Source organism: Agelaius tricolor, unplaced genomic scaffold (genome assembly GCF_023055355.1).
Source record: "Agelaius tricolor isolate 1412-34295 unplaced genomic scaffold, bAgeTri1.0.p SCAF_2, whole genome shotgun sequence".
NCBI classification, from domain to species: domain Eukaryota; kingdom Metazoa; phylum Chordata; class Aves; order Passeriformes; family Icteridae; genus Agelaius; species Agelaius tricolor.
Window position 1 is genome coordinate 10,721,702 of NW_027269262.1, and position 22,469 is coordinate 10,744,170.

Here is a 22,469-nt window from a genome sequence, read left to right on the forward strand (position 1 = left end):
CAACAGGATGAGGAGCAAAGGCCATAAGCCAAAAGACAAGAAGTTTCACGTCAACATGACAAAGGACTTCTTTACAATGAGGATGGCAGAGCACTGGAACAGGCTGCCCATGGAGGTCATGGAGTCACCCTCTCTGGAGACATTCCAAACCGACGTGGATGTGTTCCTGTGTCACCTGCTCAAGGTGACCCTCCCTTGTCAGGGGGTTGGCCTAGCTGATCTCCAGACATCCATTCCAACCCTAATGAATTTGTGATTTTGTGAACCTGGTATAGCTCATGTCTGTCTGTGTGCTGCCCCATTTCCTGGCAGAGGAGAGGTGGGGTCAGGCTGCAGCCAAAGCCTGGCACCATGTGCTGTGTCCATGCTCAGGGTGCAGTGAGGCTCAGAGTTCACTCTTCCCACCACACAGGATACCAGGCTGTCTGCCTGCTTTCTCTGGCTGTCAGTGAAAGGGACACACTAGGATTTTTTGCAAAAGTTAGGTGTAGGCCTGGTCACCTTTAGCTGTCTGCTGTGTTCACGGGGGTGCTGTTCACCCACACTGGCAGAATTGCATTGCCCAATGGTAGTTTGTTTACTTTACCACTCAGTTGGACCACGGGAAAGGACATGTGAGCTACCTGTGCTGTGAATCATCTCTCAGGCAAGAACTGGGAACAGAAGCCTTTAAACTTGCATAGCTGTGGTGAGCTCTGTGTTCTGCAAGGCACAAGTATTCCACAAACTTCAGGTGTGAGGGAGTGCCCTGAGAAGAAGGGCTGTGGGGCTGAAAATAGCTGGTGCTAATAAACCTTCAGTGCTGACTCCACGCAGCAATGTGTGTTTGCATCACATTCTGTTGCTATCAAGGTTTTCTCCTGCTTTTTTGGTGTCCAGAGTGTCCCTGGTTACCCTTGTTCTGCCTAACAAACACAGGATTGTGCACAATGGAGATGGTTTGAGATGTGCAGTTGGTGAACAGCTGAATGAAGTTTGTGTCTGGGCTATGGCGTATGATTTCAGAAGTGGGTTTATGCTTGGGGTTGAGCGGTGAGGAAGTGACGTCCACAGCAAATTTTAAAGGATAGAAATGATACGATGTGTTTACCGTGGTGATCTGGTTTTTGACACCATGTCGCAGTGCAAGTTGCGCCTTTCCTTAAAGGAAAGATCTCTGGTTTTGATGGGCCTGTCCTTAGATACTATAAAATCAGAAACCGTCTAAAACCTTGTGCTGTATACACATTTGTGAGCATGAAAAGCCATAGCAGTTTCCAGCAAGGAATGACCTGCAGCTGTTACATTTAGAGGTCTGCTGTGACCACAACAACAGTTCTGCCTCAGTGTTTACACCGCGCCCATAGGTAAAAGGGACACCCCATTGGCTTCTTGCGTGCCAAGATAAGCAGCCCTGCCGTGTCCTCAGGGCTGCTGTAACGTGATATGGCAGTTTACGGAGTTAACCCAAGGACTTTGTGTAAAGAGCTAACTTGCAGCAAAGTAGAAGGTATTACAGATTATTATTATTATTATTATTATTATTATTATTATTATTGATACATTACTTCAGCTAGACAGTGTCAGAATACTTTATTACTGCAAATTGCATATTTGTAAGAGTATGTCTGGAGTATGATCAGCTAATTAGTGTCTCTTTATTTGCTTACTGTGCTTTTTCTCCTAATTTCGTTGCTCTGGTTTAACTTAGCAGGCAGCTAAACACCACACAAGTGCTTGCTCCCCTCTCCCCAGTGAGATGGGGGAGAGAACTGGAGGGGAAAAAAAAGTAAAATTTGTGGGTTGAGATGAAGACTTTTTAATAGAACAGAGAAGGAATGGATAATAATAATAAGAATATACAAAACAAGTGATGCACAGTACAGTTGCTGCCAATCGATGCCCAGCCAGTTCCTGAGCAGCAGCCCCCAACTGGCTTTCTCCCTGGTGTATATACTGAGCATAACACCCCATGGTATGGAATATCCCTTTGGCCAGTTTGGATCATCCTGGATGTATTTTCTGCCAGCTTCCTGTGCCCCCCAGCCTACTTGGAGGTGGGTTGGTGTGAGAAGCTGAAAACTTCCCGACTTAGTGTAAACCCTGCTTGCTAAGAGATCAGCATGTTGTCAACATAACTCGCATCTTAAATTCAAAACACAGCATTGTACCAGCTACTAGAAAGAAACTTTAATTTTACTTCCTAGACAAAACCAGGACACATGTACATGTAGATTGTGATGGAAAATTCAACTTTTTTGTTTTATGCCTCTCTGAGTAAATACATTCCTTATGTCATTTCATAGCCCTAGATTTTCTTCTGCCACCCAATAGAACTTGTGTGGTAACTGTGAAGAATATCATTCATGTCTTAAAGTAACTGAGGTCACTGCTGGTAGCCTTCAGAATAACACAGGAGCATCTCCAGTGTCCTGAAGTAAATGTCACAGAGTGTTGGGACACCCAGAAGTGTAGGCCAGGTATTAACAGCAGGGAGAGGGAATTTAGTAGACTGTAAGTAATTTCATGTCTGCCCTTCTGCCCTATTACCCAAGCAGACAGTCTGAGTATGGGTGAGTGATTTATGCTGGAGGAAAATCAATATGCAGAGAGGCAAGATGTTAGGTTTTGATTCAAAGAGGTGGATTTAACAAGTGTACTATTTTCTTCTGCTTGGTTGACAAAATGTAGAACCTGTGATGGTTTATAATATGTTGGATTGTAGTCTCAACAAAATGGATTTAAGGGATATTTCTAAATATCATTAGTGATTTAAATAATGGCATGTTGTGAGTGGTCTGGGTACAGAATACAAAAAAATTTATAAACTTATGAAAGACATTAAAATACATCTGATTGCGAATGAAGATAATCAAAACTTTAAACTTTATTTTCTGCAAATAATTATTTAATGTTTTTTAACATCTTTCTTGATTTATTGAAATTTTTTCCAGTTATCCATTATGTTCTCTTTTAAGTGGTGGAAGTTGTATTTTTATTTATAGATACATTTCTTTCTTGTCTCTCTAAATTGCATTTTAATGGAATCTGATTTTTCTTTTAGAATGTACAATATTATTTGACTAATAAAGCTACCCAGAACATATAAGAATGAGGGAAGAAAATTTGTCAAAACAAATTTGTCCATTTGTTTTGTGTTGGAAACAAGTTAATTGAATGCATGCAGTTTCATCTTACATAAGTCCTTCAAGATTTTAAAACTGGTAAATCTGATTTTTGCAAATGACTGCTAACCTAGGAACAAAACTGAGCAAAATAGTTTGCACTGGTTTTTTTCAGCACCAGTTGCTTTTCCTACTTTGACTGATACAGCTGTTGATCTGATTTTAGGGAGTCATGGAACATAGGACCAAAGAACAGTCTCAAGATTGCTGCCCCTTTTCCTTGTGGGGACTTCAGTTTATCAGATGTCTGCTGGGAATATAATGCCACAGAGAGGAAGGAGTCTAGGAGGTTCCTGGAGTGTGTGGAAGATAAATTCCTAATGCTGCTGGTGAGGGAGCCAAATAGGGAAGGCACCCCACTGGATCTGGTTTTTGCTAAAAGACTGTTGTGTGATGAGAAAATTGGAGGATGCCTCCGGCACAGTTGTCCTGAAATTATAGTTATCAATTCTCACAGAAGTAAGGAGGGGGATCAGTAGAACTGCCACCTTGGACTTCCAGAGGGCAGATTTTGGCCTGTTTAGGAGACCTGTTGAGAGAGTCACTAGGGAGACAGTCCTGAAGGGCAGTGGTGCCCAGGAAGGCTGGACATTCTTCAGGATAGAAGTCTTCAAGGCACAGGAGCAGGCTGTCCCCATGTGTTGGAAGAGCCAGCAGGGAAGAAAAGCAGCCTGGCTGAAGAGAGAGCTTTAGAGGGAACTCAGGAGAAAAAAGAAAAAAAAAAAAAAAAAAAAAAAAAGGTAGAGTTTACAGAGTTTTTGATCTGTAGAGATAAGGGCAGACTATGCCAGAGAACTCCGTGGATGTCATGAGGTTATGCAGAGAGAAAATTAGAAGAGCCAAACCCCAGCTGGAACTTTGTCTGGCTACTACCTCAAAAGAAAATAAAAGATGTTTCTATAGATACATCAGCAACAAAAGAAGGGCTAAGGAGAATCTCCATCCTTTGTTGGTTGCAGAGGTAAATGTAGTGACAAAGGATGAGGGAAAGGCCAAGGTATTTACTGCCCACTTTGCCTCGGTCTTCATAATGAGACTTCTCTGGATACCCAGTTCCAGAACAGACAGTTCTTTGTACTCAGTTCCCTTCATGAGAGCACCTGGGTTCTCGCTCAAGTATAGGTTAAGTTGACCCATACTTGCATGATGACTTGTGCTTCAAAGGGACATAAAGCTGTTAAGATTCTGCTGACAACTCTTTTGAGAACATAACTCACACCAAGTAAATTTTTTTAAAAACCACTCTTTTAGAGAAATGAGTTTCTTTCTCTTATTCCCAGCATACCTGATTTGTTCACCTTAATGGAAAAATCTTACTGTGCCTTTAGTCCCTGGTCTATAGAATCCTGTCAGTGTTTCTTTTTGCACTTTCATCACTTAGGTATTTTAGCAGCCATGCTCAAATTTTACATGTGACAGTTATCCAAGCTGAGTAAGACTTTTTCTCACTGGATATCCTAATGAAGTTTGTGATTGACAAGGTGTGCCAGCAGATTGTTTATGTTTCTATGTATTAGGGAGGAAAAATGTCTACATAATGATTAAGCCAAAAAAAAGTTCAAGACAGTAATGAGAAAAGAGAGGCATGGTTTTCTGACTAAAATGGTAGTTTGTAGCTGAGATGAGAAGTGCAGAAAAAAAATAAAATTGTCAGTTCTGTCCAGCAGAGATGTCCTACCTCTTTGTAGGTGTACGGTGACAGAATTGCAGTTTACAGTATCTGGTTTTCCTCAGCTGTGCAAAGAAGGCAGATAACTTATTTTTTCTTCTCTGTATGTAATTGCTGATTGTATTCTGAGTGATAATAAACTTCAGGATTTTTTGAGTTAATTTCCTGTTTACTGAGTGTGTGGTGTTCTCTGTCATCTCCTTGGAAAATATGAAAAAGGCAGGGCTGCAAGCAGCTACAGTGCTCCAGAGTCCAGGATGGTTTCCATCGTCCCCTGGTGCAGACACTTGTTTTGGCCTGGAGCTGCATGCCCCAGAATCACAGGCAAACGGGCATTGCACATTTTCACATCATTTTGTGGAGCAATCTCACAGATTTGTGATTGGCCTTACTAATACCTCTTTCTATGGGAAGTTCAATTTTGGCTATTATCTCAGTGACCACATACCATTTTGCCATTATTTTAAGCTCTTTTTTATATATTGCCTTATTCTGTCAGAATCATGTATGCTTGACTAGAGATGTCAGTGTTTTAAGAGCATTTTAAGAGTACAAGAGGTTTTTAGTGGAAATATGTGCCGTTTTTGGAAAATCTTGAGGTATAAGAACATAGTTTTGGATTTGGGTCTCATGGTATAGAAGTATTTCCATTTGACTTAAGTATTGTATATGTATAAAATATTTTGGAAAGACAACCAAAGCACTCTATTTCAAAAACATCGAAACATAGCCATTAATTACCCTCAGAACATATTTCTCTGAAGTTTTAAAACAAATGGAAACAGTTTTATCAAATACTTTGATTTCTTAATAGTAACATTACCCAACTGAAAATCATAGCATCAAAATTCTGTTGATCTTGTTCATTAGGAGTTGTTATCTTTGGTTTAATAGTTCAACAGTGATTGTCATTTTCCAAATACATTCGTTTTACCCTTGTAAAGTTACACTCTTCCTAAACAATTCATGGTATCTGTGCATCAGGTCTGATGTAATTTTCTCGGTTTCTTTTTTATTTTTCCTTTTTTTTGCAGAGCAGAATTTTGAACAGTAGTAACTTGGATGAAGTGTTTGGAGCACATACAGAGCATACAGAGTTCTGGAAAAATTGAAATTTAGTATTTGGAAGACAAATGGATGGGGGCTTCCTCAAAAGACTGATCTACTTTGGTTGTTTTGGTTATTTTATTTTAGTATAGGCACCCAAAATGAGTAAATCTGCTGTAGCCCCTTGTTATTCTTTGTGTAGCACAGAAGAACAGGGATATATTTCTTTTTACATAAGATTTAATTACAAGTAGTGTTTGTTAGAGAACTAATGAGAGTAATAGAAAAACCACTGCCTCTGGCAGTGGCTCATACCCATACACATATGCTTATGATTTCTGGTAAATGAAAAGCACTTTGTAATGTAGCTGTAGCATTAAAAATGGATTTAAATGCTGTTCCAGCTAACCTACTCCTTTCCTTACTCTTGGATGTGGCTTTAACACATCCAAGTTCCTAAACTAACACTTTAGTTCCTCTGTTTTCATCTCTATGCTGCCCATGATGAAAAGATGCTGACCTGCTAACATCCAGATGATTCAAGATACAGTAGACACAGGCTATTATAATTTCAAGCAGTCTGTAGAAGATCAGCATTCTGGATTAAAAAAAAAAATGTAATTTGAAAAAGGAAAGAGGAAACTGCAATTGACAAGGCAATGTTTAGAACCACTTGCTGCAGTAGTGGATGGCAAGGATGCTCTCTGAACTACCTCTTCAATAAAGCTCTTCTCATGAGTTTTTGGGTTCCCTCACCAACAAAGTCCTAGATTATACATAGTTCTCTACTTTTCAAAAAAAATGTGGGGATCAGAGGAGATTTTCTTCGTTGTTTTCTTGTGTTTGTGAATACTTAAGCCAGTTGTTCCAAGACTGTTATGCACAAAACTCAGTACAAAAATGTCCTTAGTGAGAAATATTCTTGGGGATTCTTCTTGATACAGTTTTTTTCTCAAGAATGAAGATGCCACAAGTCATCCAGATAACATTCTGGCTGGCATTATGGTATATGGCCTTTTTCCCTTACCTTTTTTTCTACATTCTATTCTAGTCTAGTCTATTCTATTCCTTTTTTACCTGCTCTCCATATAAAATTCTAACATTCTTCTCAGGATACAATGCAACTGAACATTTAATATGATAAAAGAATTCAGTTGAGTCCAGTTGCTTTCTTCCTGAACAGAATTTCCTGCCTGAAATAAATCCTTAAAGCATTCTTCAGGAAAATTTGAAAGTCCTGTGCTGGGAATGGTATTCAGAGACTCAGGACTCAGTCCAGTACTTACACGTTCTTCAGTATCATGTTTGTTACAAAGTCTTGGAAAAAGCTATTGCTTAGATACTTCTTTTTTTTTTTAACTTTTTAAATAAATAACATTTGGTTAAATCTCATTATGGTTTCTAAAGAAGCCTATGCACAAAGTAATTATGTGTGTGTATGCATATATGAATGTATTGGTATCAAGAAGTCTAGAATTCACTTCTGCTCAATCCCAGTAACTCTCACAAAATCCCTGTTTAAAGCAAGCTGTGAATCCACTGTGGAGACTAGAGAGTATATGAATACTAGAGAGTATATGAGTACAAGATAGGTGTGTCAGTCTTATTAGAAAATAATGTCCATCAACAGGTCCTGACAGTCCTTCTGAGTCTGCTTGTCTGGCATATCCTCGTCTGGAACCATTAAATACCTGTTTCTAAATCATTAGCTTGTTTAAAAGTAATATTGTCTTATTTTTACTGCCAGAGAAAGTGCCTGTTTGAAAAAAAAAAGTTAAAATATTTTCCTGAGACTGTAATTTATTCTAGTGTATTCTTAGTAATCAATAGTCCTTTGTGGTAGCGAAGCTTTTATAATTAAACTTCTGTGACTTTTGGTGCTTATGAAAATAATTCATTGTTTCCCAAAAGTTCAGTCTTTACAGCGTTGTCTCTATCTCTGTGTGGCACAGGGTGTGATTTCTGCTAACTAGGATTTGCTTGCAGGATACACATGGCATTGTTGCTTGGTAGTGTTTATTTACAAGCATTATATGTTTCCCTAACAAACATACAGATTATCACAATACTCACTGGTAGTCACACAGAGATGCAAACATCCATTTATTGTCTGCCTAAGCAGGAGGGAGAAATGTGTGTGCAGATTTCCACAGAGCCCTTGGTGTTGGAGAAAATTGGTTTATCTTGTGAGGGTTACACATTGTGTGAATGTTAAATTTCTGCAGACTATGTTAGAATAGCAATGAAAGAGCCAAATGTGGCCGGGGTGGGTGGTTGGGAGTGTGGTTCAGAGCCATCATTTATTTGCTTTGTTAGTCACAGTTAGAAATGGGAACCAAAAGTGGAAGGGGCCAGGTACAAACCATCACATTTCATAAAGTTTCGGATTTAATCACTAATAGAATTCTTTGTGAAACAATAATTCATTCATTCGTCCATACATACAAATATATTCAGTGTTTTTATTTATTTAAATAACATCAGACTGCCTCCTTCTCAGGAAAATGTTTTAAAGTCAGTACAGCTCAAATGAAATGCATAACACAGTCCTTGAAGCTTATAGCTTAAATTATACTGACAATGTCAAATTGAACTGTATTGTGTTGCCATGAAACTAACCTGCTACTAAGTTTCAGAAAACATCTTTGATTCATCTGAAATATCACATCATTTTTCTAGTACAATAAGTTAGCAAATAGGTTTTCAAATTAATGGTCTTCATATGTAAACTAGTTTTGAAGGGAAGAACATTGATTGATTGATCTAAGTATTTTATCACTGGCCAAAATAGATGTCTCACTCAGAATGGTTTTTCCCTGATCTGACTAAGTTACAGTATGAAAATAAATGTTAAAGTGTTTTGCTTACACAACAACAATAAGCAATGCATTTCATGTAGAACGCTAAATAGGCTTCTTGATTTCCAGAGCTATTGAGTGCATTTTTAAACTACATTTAATTTATTATTTTCAGTTCATAATTTATACCTAAAATTGCTGCCCATTATTTGCAGATTTTGCATGGAAATATGAATATTTATCAAACTGCTGGTGGCACTCTTACAGTCATTTCCCAAAGCAAAGGCAGCATGGGATGAACATAGTCCTATAAGTTACAGCAATACAGGGTTGGACATAAAAGTTTACTGTACAAATAGCTGCACAAAACTCCTTGCTCTGTGAACAGATGGCAATGCTTACTAACCTGCAGGGACTTTGAGGCATGGTTCTGGGCTTTTATTTCCCAACAAGTTGTTGAAACTCTTGAAGGAGAAATTCTCCATCAGTGCAAGTTATTGCTGCCATTAGCTGGGAACGTCATGCTTCTGCAACTTGTGTTGGTAATTTGTTCCTAGATTGGGAACTTTTTCTGCTGCTCTGTGGAGTGGAAGGTCATGTCTCATGTGAAAGGGCAGGTAATCTGCCCTGGTCATAAAATGTTACACTGAAAACCTTATGATAAGTGGATCACTCCTAATACCTCTTTTCCTCTCCTAATATCTCCTGCAGTAACCGTAGCCAGGACTTGTCTGACTTACTGAGTTTTAAGCCAGATGTTAATTCCACATTTAGAGTAAATGTTATCTGAGAAGAAATTCTTGCAGCCAGCAGCCATGTGCTTATGGGAGGAAAAGGAGGTGGTGTTTACTCTCTTTTCTTTTTCCTTGCTTGCCAACAGAGGACAGAAAGTGCTACCATCACTCATGTGAGTGACTATTTCTCTGTAGCTTTTAATTAGCTATTGAGTATTATCTGGGGGTTTTCATAGTCCATTTTTGGCTTGAAATGCAGAATATTTTTTTATATTTAAATGTACCAATCTGAACCTAGTCTTATTAAATAGAATGTGTAGAGATACAGAAATATAATATAGTAATCTTTTTTCATTCATAGTGTAAGACTCCTAGATAGAGTGTTAAGAGGTTGACTGGAGGACACTTTAAAAATTATTGACCTTAGCATAGCCTCACCTGTAAGTTTTAATGTTTATATGTTACGTACTTGGGCTTGCCTAGATTAAAAGTTTGTCAATGCTTCTCTTCTTTAAAAAGGAAAATTGACTGCTCTCTTTGTCTTCTTGAATAATTCTGATCTCCTTTTCTGTTACAGTAGTTAAGCTGTTTAAGTGCACAAAAGATCTGTCAGCCGGTTTATTGAATGACTTCTGTTCACTGGACTAGAATACCTTAAGTTTTAAATTTAATCTCATTTTTCTGTCTGATATTAAAGTATATCTTGTCAGATCAAAGTGTTGCATCATATGCTGGGATCTACAGTTTGGACAGTAGGAGTGTATTCACCACAATTTTAAAGGTGGAGCTCATACATAGCCCAAAGTAAACATTTTGGCTGGTAGCTGCTCTTTGCTTCATGTGTGGCAGATAGATAATCTATTCTATGGGGTTTTTTTGGGTAACTGCAGGAAAAATAGTAGGAAAAAGCATGTAACCCTTTTTTTCCTTTCTTTTATGTGAAGTAGCTTTGAACAACATTGTGTTACTTCACTTACATTTTAGTATTGCTTTGATTCCTGTTTTACTTCTGGACTTCAGAGAAATGCATAGGATCTGTGAGTCCTGAGAAGCTGAATTTACTTTACCAGAGCTAGCAGAGGTCCTGGGTATGTCATATCTGATCACCATCATGCCCCAAAGATATCTGATCACCATCATGCCCCAAAGATAAAGAGCTGTGGACATATTTTTCCATAACTTCCCTGCCAAGGGTCTGACTTTTTTAAGTGCTCCCTTGTGCTGGTAGCACCTGGGAGGTGAGAGCTGTGGAGTGCAGAAAGTCGGGGTGGGCATTTCTGGCACGTTATGACAGCACGGGGGAGCTGCATTATTTATGGGGATGAAGATCAGCTGTGCCTGCTTGAAAACCTCAAATCTGCCTTACTGCACGGTGCACCAGTCATTCAGTTTTACCCAGCAGAATTTTCTTTTTCCTTCAATCCTTGCCTCTGTTCACCATGGGTCCTACTGCTCTTTCTTCATGTGAGGAGCTGCATCTGGTTTCCTGTGGGGATGAAGTGACACCCAGAGTTTATTTCCTTTGCATTTCTGGGTTACTGTTCAACTCAGGATGGGGATTTTAGCCTCTTTTTCTTTGGTTCTGATGTAATCATCTCTAAAATCTGTGAAGACTTCCATATCCTGTAATAATTAAATAGAAAGGATACAGAAGGAAATATCTAGTTCACTTGATTTTCTCTACCTTAGGTAGTGTTCATAGTGTACAAAATAACCCGCATTTCTTTTTTTCTGAGCCTTTAGTAATAATCAGAGTAGTCTGGATCTAAGCTTCCTCAAACATTACATGCATTGTCCAAAAGCATATATTTACAATTCCAAATGTCTGAAAACAATATTCAGCATTCTGTTGTCTGCACAAAGTAGGATGCTGATTTTATTACAAATTCCAAATTTACTTTTTTAGGCTCTAAATTTGACTAATAGGCTTTGCATGTATTAGAATTTTGTGTGCTGCTGAGTAATTTCAAATGTCCATCATTGTTGTCAAAACTGATGTAAATTTGCTAAACTGAACATGCAGTGCTTTCCTATAAATGAAGAAAGGTCACTGAGCCAAATGGTGGTAGCAAGTCAAGTGGGGGATGTTTGTCATTACTGACTGAGTCATAAGGAAGAAAGATTTTTGGATAAGCTGTAAAGCTGATAGAAATGGATGAGAGAATAAATTTTGGATAGTAACTTAAATACTTTAAATCCTGTAACTTTTAGTATGTTGTATATAAAGAGAGCAGGTGGTATGTTACTTCATTTGGGTTGTTTAATAAATTGTATTTGTGGTTTATTGTTGCCTTAGTTGTGAGATAACTGGACCCTATCTAATTTCAATACAATTTCTTCCGCTTGGGCCTATGATGTTTACATCCTTCTGTCTCAGAAATCTCAGGTTTACTTGAGCAAAAATCAAGGGGCATCATTAACTGACTGTATTGCTAGAATCCAAGGATCACTTTTGCAAAGTAAAACTTTGTTAGGAGTCTGTTCAGTATACTGAAAATTACTAGTCTGTCAAAATGGCCAAAACACCTTTACCTCAGATGACCTTCAGAGAACTGTTTCTCTAAGTCTTTTGTAAGTCAATATATCTCATTTATTTTAAAACTGTATACTGCTAATATATTTCTGATACTTGATCCCTTTTCTCTTCTAAGGAACTGGCATAATTTCCATATTAAAATAATATGTGTCCTGTAACTAGATATTTACTGAACTTTCAGAAATAATGCTGTGCTTCAGAAATGTCCTATCAAAATCTTATAATCATCCAGACCAACCATACTGCAGTCCAAGTAGTTAGAATATCCCAGGACTTTTTGTCCTGCTGCTTAATTAAAATAACCTTAGCAACTATTGCTTCATCAAAGGCAAATAATTTTCTACTGTCAAGTGTGAAATACTTGCATCCAGAAAGGCTGATTAGCACCCAGTGCTTCCCTAAATGAAATCACCAAGAGGTGCAATATGTTTAGCCCTCTTCAGGGTACCCAAGTCACAAGATCACAGAATCTGGAGAATTGGCATGGGCCCACAGGGATCGCTGAGTCCGTCTACTGGCTCTGCACAGGACCATCCCCAAGACTCACACCATGTGCTGAAGAGCACTGTCCAAACACTTCTTGAGCTCTTTCAGGCTTGGTTCTGTGACCACTGCCCTGGGGAGCCTGTTCCAGTGTCCAAACACCCTCTAAGGGAAAAACATTTTTCTAATATCCAACTAAATCACCCCTGATAACTCCAGGCCATTCCCTTGAGTCCTGTCACTGGTGACCACAGAGAAGAGATCAGTGCCTGCCCCTCCTGTTCCCCTCACAAGGAAGCTGTAACTGCAATGAGGTCTCCCCTCGGTCTCCTCTTCTCCGGGCTGAACAGACCAAGTGTCCTCAGGCACTCCTCCTACAGCTTCCCCTCCAGGCCCTTCACCATCTTTGTTGGCCTCCTTTGGATGTTCTCTAATAGCTTAATATCCTTCTTGTGGTGACTAAAACTGCACACGATATTCAAGGTGAGGCCATACCAGTGCAGGGAGAACCTCTAGCCGTGCTGAAAAGAGAAATGTTGGTCACAGCACTGTACTAAAACTAATCTTTCCAGAAAAAATATTGTAGTGGCTATACACAGCAGGCCAAGCCTTTTTTATGAACTGTTCAGAAACAGCACCACAGCAAATGGAGTGGTATATATCTATCTCAAAAGGAAGAAGAGAAAAACCAGCCTTGTCAGGTTTTGAACATGTCATTTCAAGGCATTCCCTGCCTGTTAATTGGACTGCTGAGCTACCCCGGTGTCCTTGTTGTAGAGTAGCTGGCAAGGCTTGGCAGTGAAAGCTCAGCAGAGAGCTATTACTCATTTCAGGCCATCAGGACACTTTTCATCTGTAGCAAATTCAGGTTATAGTTCCTGCAGCACACCCTTGCCTGGTGCCTCGTTAACTGAACAACTTGTGCAGTTGGGTCCTTCACTGATAACCCTCTTTTTTTAGCGTCTTCTGCGCTATAACATTGAAATTGGAACTCCAATTAAGATTAAAGGAATGCTTTCATTTGGACATCTTTACTTTTTTCTTTTAACCCTGACCTCCTGAAAAGCACTCCCTTCTGCAGAGGTTCCTTACACTTAGAATTAAGGCAATAACTGTTTGTATTTTAGAAATATAGCTACAAAAATGTATGTCTCAGTGAATTGCAAAAATAATCATAGTTAACTATGAATAGCACCAATAGTGTTCTGGGAAGAAGAAAGTCTTTGTAAACAGAGCTGTGTGACAGCAAGGAAGAGGAAGAGCATCCTGAGATGTATCAAGGGTTGCTCAGCCAGCAGATTGATAGGAGGGAGATCACATCTGGACTTCTGCATCCAGTCTTGCCCTCCTCAGCCCCCCAGCAGGAAAGGCACAGACAATCTGTAGGCAGCTCAGCAGGAGCTACCAAGGGGGCTGAAGCACTTGTCCTGTGAGCAAAGGCTGAGGGGGCTGGTCTGGTTCCACCTGGAGAAGAAACATCATTGAGGGACTCTGAGAGCAGCCAGTACCACAAGGTATCCAGAGGGGCCTGGTGGGAGAAAAACTGATAGCAGATGTAAAGTATAGGTAGACAGGCTCTTCAGACTGGCTTTAAGGAAAGCTTTTTCCCCACAAGGGCAGTCAAGCAATTGAGCTTGTTTTCCAGGCAAGGTGGTCTGGTCAACATCCTGCTTTTCAAGACTTGGCTGGACAAAGCTGTGAATAATCCGATCTGACGCCATCACTGACCCTGCTTTCAGCAGAAGGTGGGACTAGAGACCTCCTAGACACATTTCCAATGTGAATGATTCTGTGATCCTGTTGATCAGGTGGTCATCCATGCTCTCTGCTTTGAAATGGGTACAGATACAAACTGATGAGAAGATATAGTCAGAAAAAAAAAGTTCTCCTTTTCTAAAAACATCCACAAGTCTTTCTAAAAATCTAAGGAAGCTTTTTTGGGTTTAGGTTGAAAAAAGAAAATGAAAGGAAACTCTTGGAAAAGGTTCAAGTTTTTATTAGACATTTTGATATCTGAGATGCAAAATTGCTTTAGAAATAAGCTACAAATCCTTGTATCTGATCATACAGCATGTATTATGTGCACTGGGTTATAGTCACCCTCTCTCAAATGTATTTTCTAGTGTTCATCAGTCTTTATTCCTATTTTATGTTCTTTTGGGTTAACCCTCTCTCATAAATTATCTCTAGTGCCGTTCTGTTCTGGACATACTTTTTAGCAATTGCATTGGAACTCATGTTTTGTATGTTAGCAGAGAAACCGAGTAGTGGCTGGTAGGTTTCTTTCTGTAGGTTTTTTTGTGAAGATTGTCTAGTGACTGTGCTTTGTTAGAAAATTCAAGAAAATAATACTGAGTTTACCAGCAGTCTAATTTCTATTTTTCTTTACTCGTCTTTCCTCCTTTTCCAGCATCCAGCCACCACCCTGACACCCCCAAAGAAATCCTGGTTGCAAGAACAGGCTTTGCTTTAAATTTTAGAAAATGGGAAGATGTAGTAGTTGTTGTTGTGCTGTAACTTTAAGTGGCAGTGCTGAAAGTGTATCTAGTGACAGAATTTGAGGGACAACTTGTTGATAAAATGTGTTCACATCTCTCTGTTGGTCTTGGGTTTAATTAGACCAGTCACAACTGCTTCCCTGTGAGTTACTTACCTCTCAGTCTCAAACACACACCTGTTGTCAAGTATTTATTTTTAGTGTTAGATGGTAATTACATGCAGGTTTTGCTTCACCTTAATTGGTGTCTTTTAAGATGTTTATAGAGGAAAAATACTGTAAATACATATGTACACACATATATGAAAATATACATGTTTGCACATATATACATCTAAATAAGCATTCCCTCAGAAGTAATTCTGTACATGAAGACATCTTCACTAATGCTAGTAAAACTTGAGTGTGAGCTAAAATTATTTTTCTGCAGATTATTAAAAAACTTTCCCTTTTTAAATTATATGTAATGCTGAAAATTTAGTTGGGCAGATCACATCTAGTGCACATTTTGCTAGTAATAATGGGAAATTCTGAAAATTCATCCTGTTGCTACCATAAGTTAATAGATGTTAGTTGGGAGGCAGCAGTGGTAAGAAAATATAGTTCGGTTAAAGCAAACAGACATTTTATGAAAAGGGTTCCTCACTTGATGTAATGCTACTCTATTGTAAATGAGCATCTCACTTTTGCACATTGTGTCTTTAAATAAAAGCATCATATTCTTCATTCCAGAGCTGTTAACCCCAGTGGGCTTCCTAGAGCTTGCCTAATTGCTTGCCTTAATTTATTAAATATAACTGAAGCTAATAAGGAAAAATACATTTTACTCTAGACCTTTTTCAAAAGCCTCGAATATGAATATTCTAACCTGGTGGCCCCTCCTTGTGATCTGTTTTGCTTGCACAGATTGTGTACCACAACTGTCTGTCCTCTTCTGTCTTCATGTGTGTGCTCAATGGCCAACAATAATAATGTAATAGCCATTGTGTTCCGCACTGTGGTGCATGTGACTATGATGTGACTTATTAGTATGTTGCACTCGTTGACAGGCACAAAGCCAAGATGTCAACATGTTTGTAAAGATATCTTGGAAAGGTGACTTGAACTTTTAGCATGTTGTGATACGGGTGAATGCAAAGTGATGCTGAGAAAAACATTGCTTGGCCAGGTTTATTTTGAAAGCTTGGAACTGTGTACTTAAGCAAGTATATTTGTGTGGCGTTTCAGCTTCTTTTCATTTAGCGGAGCACAAAGATTTTTTGGTTTTTTGGTCAGGTGTGAGATAAGTAAACATTTTGAAATAAAATATATAAGTCCCCAAGCAGTTATTATTTTCTGAAGTACCTGGATTGTGATTTCATTTTTCATTAATAGTTGTTGTTTCAGATTGACTTCTTGTAGACTTCATTTTCATGAGGACACAGTAGGCTTTTGATTGTGCTTCAGGGAAGAAAAGAGAGGAACTCTTTAAAGGTAGAGTATTGGGCCAAAGACTGCTTTCTCTTTAGTTTTTACTATTATTTGGCAGCACTGTAGTCTCATAACATTAGCAGGCAGTGCCCAATGCCTGAGAGTCTGTAGTAATGTTTTGCCCTGGCCTTGTTCACATATTAATGCCCAACGACTCCTGCTTTCTGCTGCCTTGTGTCACCATCCACCTGCAGTGGCTTTGGTCTGCAGCCATCACACCGAGTCTACTGCCCATCGAGGACATCATTTTGGTTGAATTGGGAATTAATTGTGTGACAGATGCACGTAAGTAGGGATCACAAGAGGTGTTTCAAGTGTGCATATGTATGAGAGCACTGAGTGAATATATTCAGCTGTATACTCTTGCTTGGGTCCTGGTGTCACAAGTCACTGGAGAAGTCTTTGCAGAAGATAAAGTGAAAGATGTTCTCTGTTCAAATTTCAGTGCACTTGGATGATAAAAGCAAAATACCTTGTTGTGTCTTTCAGCCATTTTTTAATATCTGTTTTCAAAAAATGGATGAGAAAAATAATGAATGGTGAAATGTAGTTTAAGACTTAATTTAAATGATGTTTCTTAATGAATACTACTGCATTAGGAACTAGGCTTTTCCCACAGTTCTGTTGGGGCTCTTTGAGTGTACTGTATCCAAAACTGCTTTCCTATTCCGTTTCTCTGGAGAGTTGACTTGGTACCTTCTCACTGAAAGATCCTCTTTGTGTGACTTGCTTGGCCTTTCTAATGGGATCAATTGCAAACTCTGTCCATCAAAATCAGTACTGCTGTATTTCCCCCCTCCTCAGTGATGTTGCTCCAGTTCTATGGATAGCTGATGAAGCTCACTAATCTGCAAAAAAAGCCCAAAACAACTAAAAATGAAGTTAACTCTTGTAGTAGGTGGCCTTCTATTTCCCAGGTTGGACTGGCTCAGCTGGTCTAAAGGGGACAGAGGGAGGGTTATTCCCAAATATCAGACTGACTGTGCTGGTCTAAAGGGGACAGAGGGAGGGTTTGTGTCTGCTAGGGTGGTGAAATTGCAGTATCTCTTCTTCACATTGGCTTAAACTTGTTGCAGTTTCTTTGTGTCTCTCTGGGTAAATAATCATCCATAAGGTGCAGCCATCACTTCACTTGCCAGTATTCTTTTCAGCTCTCACACTGTCTGCAGATAGTGCTGCTTTTAGGATAATGTAAAGTTTTATGAAGACAACCATGCATTCTCAGCCACTGGCATTTCTGTGTGTTCCTTCAAATGTCACAGGTTTGGGTTTGGTGTTTTATGCTCATTGAGCTGAAAATACACTCCATTAGAACAGCTGATCAGCAGACCAGTCTTCATCAGCCAGAAGATCTCTGGAGCAGTGCTCTGTTAAAAAACCCCAACAGATGCAAGTCTGAATGAACAGGTTTTTCTCAAACATGTGTTGCTTACACACTCTACTGTGATTTCAGAGGGGCTTAGTTTTTCATAAACTTGAAGCAATATTGCATTTCTTATGGTAGTTCTAGCTTTTAATGCATTCTCGGTTCAGAAACTGTTGAAATGTAGAGAGTGTCGAGGTGCTGAATTGACACTGCTCACAACTGTTGTTGCATAGAAAAAGCTGTTGTTTAAAAGAAAAAAACACACACACACACATACCAAAAAAAAAAAGCCTTCCTGTATGTTTATATCTTGGCTTAACACTTTTTTACATAATTTTAGAGAATTTGAATGTTGGTAAAATGTTTCCCTGACACCTCTCAATGGGGAAGAAAGGCTATTTTAACAGTCATTATAGTATTGGGTTTGAGCTTTGAATTGAGTTCATCTTTCTTTTAAGTGATACATGAAATCTCAGTGTAACTTTGGTAAAGAGTAGTGCCAGGCTATAGAGCTAGTCTTTGAAGTGTGTTTAGAGATATGGATTTAGCTGTAGAATTAAGATTGTGTTAAAGCCTATGTAAAGTAACTTTGGGTGTTAAAACTCATAAAGATTGAAAAATTAGAAGGTAAAAAAATAGAAGGCAAAAACAGTGCAACTTTGTGATTATAGATAAAAATTGGTCTGTTTTCTATGTACATTTCTTTCTCAACAATTGTTGGGTATAATTAGAGGAAGAGAGAGAAAATGGAACAATTAACACACCATATGTACAAAACAAAACAAAAAACCACCTCCAGTCTGTAGGTGTTAATACTGAGCAACATTTGGTTTTGTCTCATCTATCTTTTTTATGTAGGTAGCATTTACTCATTTATATTGCATTTTGAAAGATTTGTACCCACTAATAGATACATGCTGTTGTTGTTGTTTTTTCTTTTAAGCTAAATATATATATGTTTGTTGTTGTATCTCCTGGAAACCTGTCCTTTCTTTCAGAAAATATTACATGTTTTGCACAGTTTAACCCTCCATATGTATATGGGGTGATTTGAAATCTCTCCATTATCAAGCAACAGAATTGTACTATATATTAATGACTGGGGGTTGTTTCTTTTCTAGAAGAAATAATCAGCTTCCCCTTCATGTCTTGCTAGGACAACAGCTGCAGATGAGATTGAGCTTCCATATTTAATACATTCTATTAACTTCACACATCCAAACACACACTGGCTCACTCCCTGACGCACCCCAGTGTCACATTAGAGGTGAGCAGGCCCTAATTAAAAGCAGGCACCATCTGCCGGAGTGCGGTGGCAGAGTGGCACTCCACAGCCATCCTGAGTCCTGTGATTGGAATGTATTATTTATGAGCTCAAAGACAAAACACACTGCTTGGCTGGTGAAAGCTGCATTAGGAGCTGGATAGCACCATCTAATGGAATGGAGTGCCACTGGCTATTCATCTTTCCTCTTCCTCTCTCCTCAGTCTACTCCCCCAATAATTTTATTTGCAGTCTTGTCCTTGGATTTTCTGTGATAGAGTTTCAGACAATTTTGTCTCTCATATTCTTTTATACAAGATTGGAAAGGGTTGTTGAAATATTAAACTAATTGTGGGGGAATTGTGCAGCCTTTTGTTTCCTTCCAGTGCCACACATAGGGTTTTGCTTTCTGTAGCAGAAGTGATACTGATGTGATGTGGTGGTACAGAAGAACACAAGGAAGATAGATAAGCAAGATCAGTTTACTGCATTTTTCCAGTTCCTCCCAGGGACCCATGTAATGGAAGTATCCACTGCTCCATCTGAAAATTCTATTTTCATATGGAAATTGACCCTAACTAGGGGGGAGGGAAGGCAGGATGACAGTACACTACAGACTGTGTGAAATTTCTTTACTGTATTGAAAAGAAAGGGCAGGATTTGGGGAAAGCTGCAGCTTTGGACCTTCCTCTCTGCAAGCAGAGATCATAACCTCTTCCAGCTTGCAGAAATCATGTTCTGTTATTGCTTCTTAGTGGGGAAATGGATGAGGAGGTGTTGGACTGAGGGGTGAAATACACTTTGTCAGGAGAGGAAAAGGGTGACAGAGAAGGAGCCCTTTTTGTGTTAGTTGGTCCACCAATCTACTTTTGTTGACTACTAGATTACAGCACTGCATCTAGTAGAAATGTATATTGTGACAATGACCTTTTGGATATGCAGGTTAAGAATAGTCATGCTGATTCAAAATAATCTGGGGAATAATTTTCTGGTCCTTAGCCTTTTTGTAGTGTTCCTGAGTTTTGCAGTATTCCATGCTGGGCATCCAGCAGTATGGCTTCAGCACAAACAAGCAGGTAGGACTGGACTGAAACTTGAAATATGACATTTTTCAACAGTAACATCTAATAGAACCTCTTTTTTTAAAATAACAGAATGCGGTTGCTACTTCAACTCAGGCAAAACAAAACCCTGAATAAAATGATATTTATTTTGCTAAAATTGAGCAAAATAAATAAATAAATAAATAAATAAATAAATAAATAAATATGGGAGGTGTGCATTTTATTTTTTGTGTCAGCATGTTTTAAAGAATGTTGAAATGATATAAATCATGGCACATCTATGATTACCTGTCCTCTTATTGTTTGTGTTTAGAACATACGCCATCAGAAGGATAAAAGATGCCTTTAGAGAAAACAAGAACATAACAGACTCTGAAAAAATAGAAGAACTACTGAATAAAGCCAAAGCAAACCTACAGGTTATTCAACGGCAGGTATGTTAATTTCTCTAATTTTTTATGGGAGTTGTTCACTACTCATTTAACTGTCTTATGCCACTAGAGATGGAAAAAAATATTTCCTTGCTAAAGACATCTCTTGATAAACATGAGTTTTTGTCTGAATTTGTCTTTCATCGTAGGTTCAGAGGGGTGACTTTGACTGACTGGAAATAGTCTCACTTTCTTCTGTGTTTGTTTTTTCCCATCTCCAGATACAGTGTTAGAATAGTAACAGAACAAGAAAATCCTGAAGTGAATTAAGTAAATGCTGGCTAAATGTGTCCAAACAGGGTGATAGGTTCTTCTTTGGAAAATTTGAGTCACTGGCAACATTTTTCTTCAACCTTGTCTGAGTAGCATTTATAGCATCTCTTTTCCTTCCGCTAGGTATCATGTTGCTAAGAAATGAAGTAGACTTGGTTGAAACTTCAGATACTTTTTAAATTTCTCATTCATACTCACTGTCTGTCTAAAGTGACCACTAAAATTTGGAAGAAGCAAGTTTCTATGCCTGAACTCTCTGTGAGAACTTACAGTGCTTAAGCTGCTCCTCCTTGCAAAATCTGTGCTTGCTGACAGCAGTCAGAGCTCAGTAGTACTTTTATTAAACACTGAATGAACATGTGCACTTGCTCCTCCATGGTTTGCTTTAATATGGCTCTTTAAACAACCAGCAGGTCAGTTAGCTGGGTTCTTATTTTAGTAGGGAGCTGGGCCCTTTGATTTGACAATTAAGTATGGATGCTTAGGTGCAAGATTTTTTTTTTTATTTTCATCTCCCAGGGTGTTGTTTTGTGCTACCATAGTTTTGCTATCTTTTTTTAACTCAAACACTGCTAATTTTTTATTTAAGTGTTTCTCAAAGAAGCAATTTTGATTGGATTGTTCCAATGCAATTACATTTGAATGCTGAGGTGTTTTTTCTCAGATCTCTAGGTGATAATTGGCATTTTCAGCTCTTCTAATTCTTGCTTAAGATAAAGTCTTGCTAAATAAAAACCTTCCAATTTTTTTTTTTTTCCCAGCAAAACAGGATTCTACTGATCTGAGTCTTAATAGGGCTGGGACAGATTTTAAAATAACACTCTTTCCTCTCCAAGTCCTGTGTAAACTCAGATTACCTTGTTTCTGTAGATCCTAAAAAAAAGATATTATTTCTCTAAAACAGACTTCACAGGCTGGACTTTTGTCTAGGGTAAGGGTCTTGCCTTGCACCTTTTTTGAAGTTTTCTTTTAGCCTAAAGATTTTCCCTCAGCATCAGTCAGCATCTTTCTGTTATGCATTTATTACTGTATCGCTGGGACATACCGGAATAATTCAGAACGACCTCAGTTATTGCTAAGCCTGGAGGGTTTTGCATGTTTGTTTCAAATATCAGCTATTTAAGGGCCTTCTCCAACATGAGAAGCCAAATTGCTGAAGTTGCTTTTAAATCGGATCACTGTCATTCCATGTGAGAATTTCAGGGAAAATATACTTGAAAAGCAAGGAGTATTAAAGACACTGACACAATTTTCCATTTTTAACACTGCTAAGACAGTGAAACTTATGTTGAAATATATCTTTAATGTTGCACTTCTAGACATTTTCCAGAGAAAGTACAATCATGCTGCATCCACTTTTGGAAGGATTTATCTTACATGTTTTCAAGAATAATGGATAATAAATGTTATTATACAGTAACATAATAGGCAATGGAACTTTCTAACAAAAAATAATCAGAAGAAAATTATTTTACCAAGATAATTTTTTGACATGCATCCCTGGAAGAGTTGATTGTTTGGGTATTAAAGACTTTTTTTTCCCCCTAAAAAATTGCAAACTGTTGTGCTTTGCAGAACTTCTGTTATGTTTCGATGTCATCTCACTCCCATCTGTAAAGCAAGAGATAAATGTAAAAATATTAACACTGTCTTAAGAGTTTTTCATCAGGACT

At 38.5% G+C, this 22,469-nt stretch overlaps 1 protein-coding gene and 1 long non-coding RNA gene across 7 annotated transcripts in view; both read left to right on the top strand.

Annotated features, from left to right (window-relative positions):
- The window catches only part of LYRM4 (LYR motif containing 4), an 86,380-nt gene that overhangs the window by 669 nt on the left and 63,242 nt on the right, over positions 1–22,469 (top strand). For all 5 annotated transcript variants that reach the window (XM_071452645.1, XM_071452624.1, XM_071452635.1 and 2 more), the window contains exon 2: positions 20,406–20,526. In XM_071452645.1, the coding sequence (XP_071308746.1) occupies positions 20,406–20,526 (121 nt within the window). The remainder of the gene's footprint in view (positions 1–20,405; positions 20,527–22,469) is intronic.
- On the top strand, positions 42–11,696 carry LOC139602648 (uncharacterized). Of its 2 annotated transcripts, none has more exons than XR_011683336.1 (2): positions 42–1,489; positions 5,868–11,696. It is a non-coding gene; the product is annotated as an uncharacterized lncRNA (long non-coding RNA). The 2 variants fall into 2 exon arrangements; XR_011683337.1 differs by lacking the exon at positions 42–1,489 and adding an exon at positions 1,517–2,036.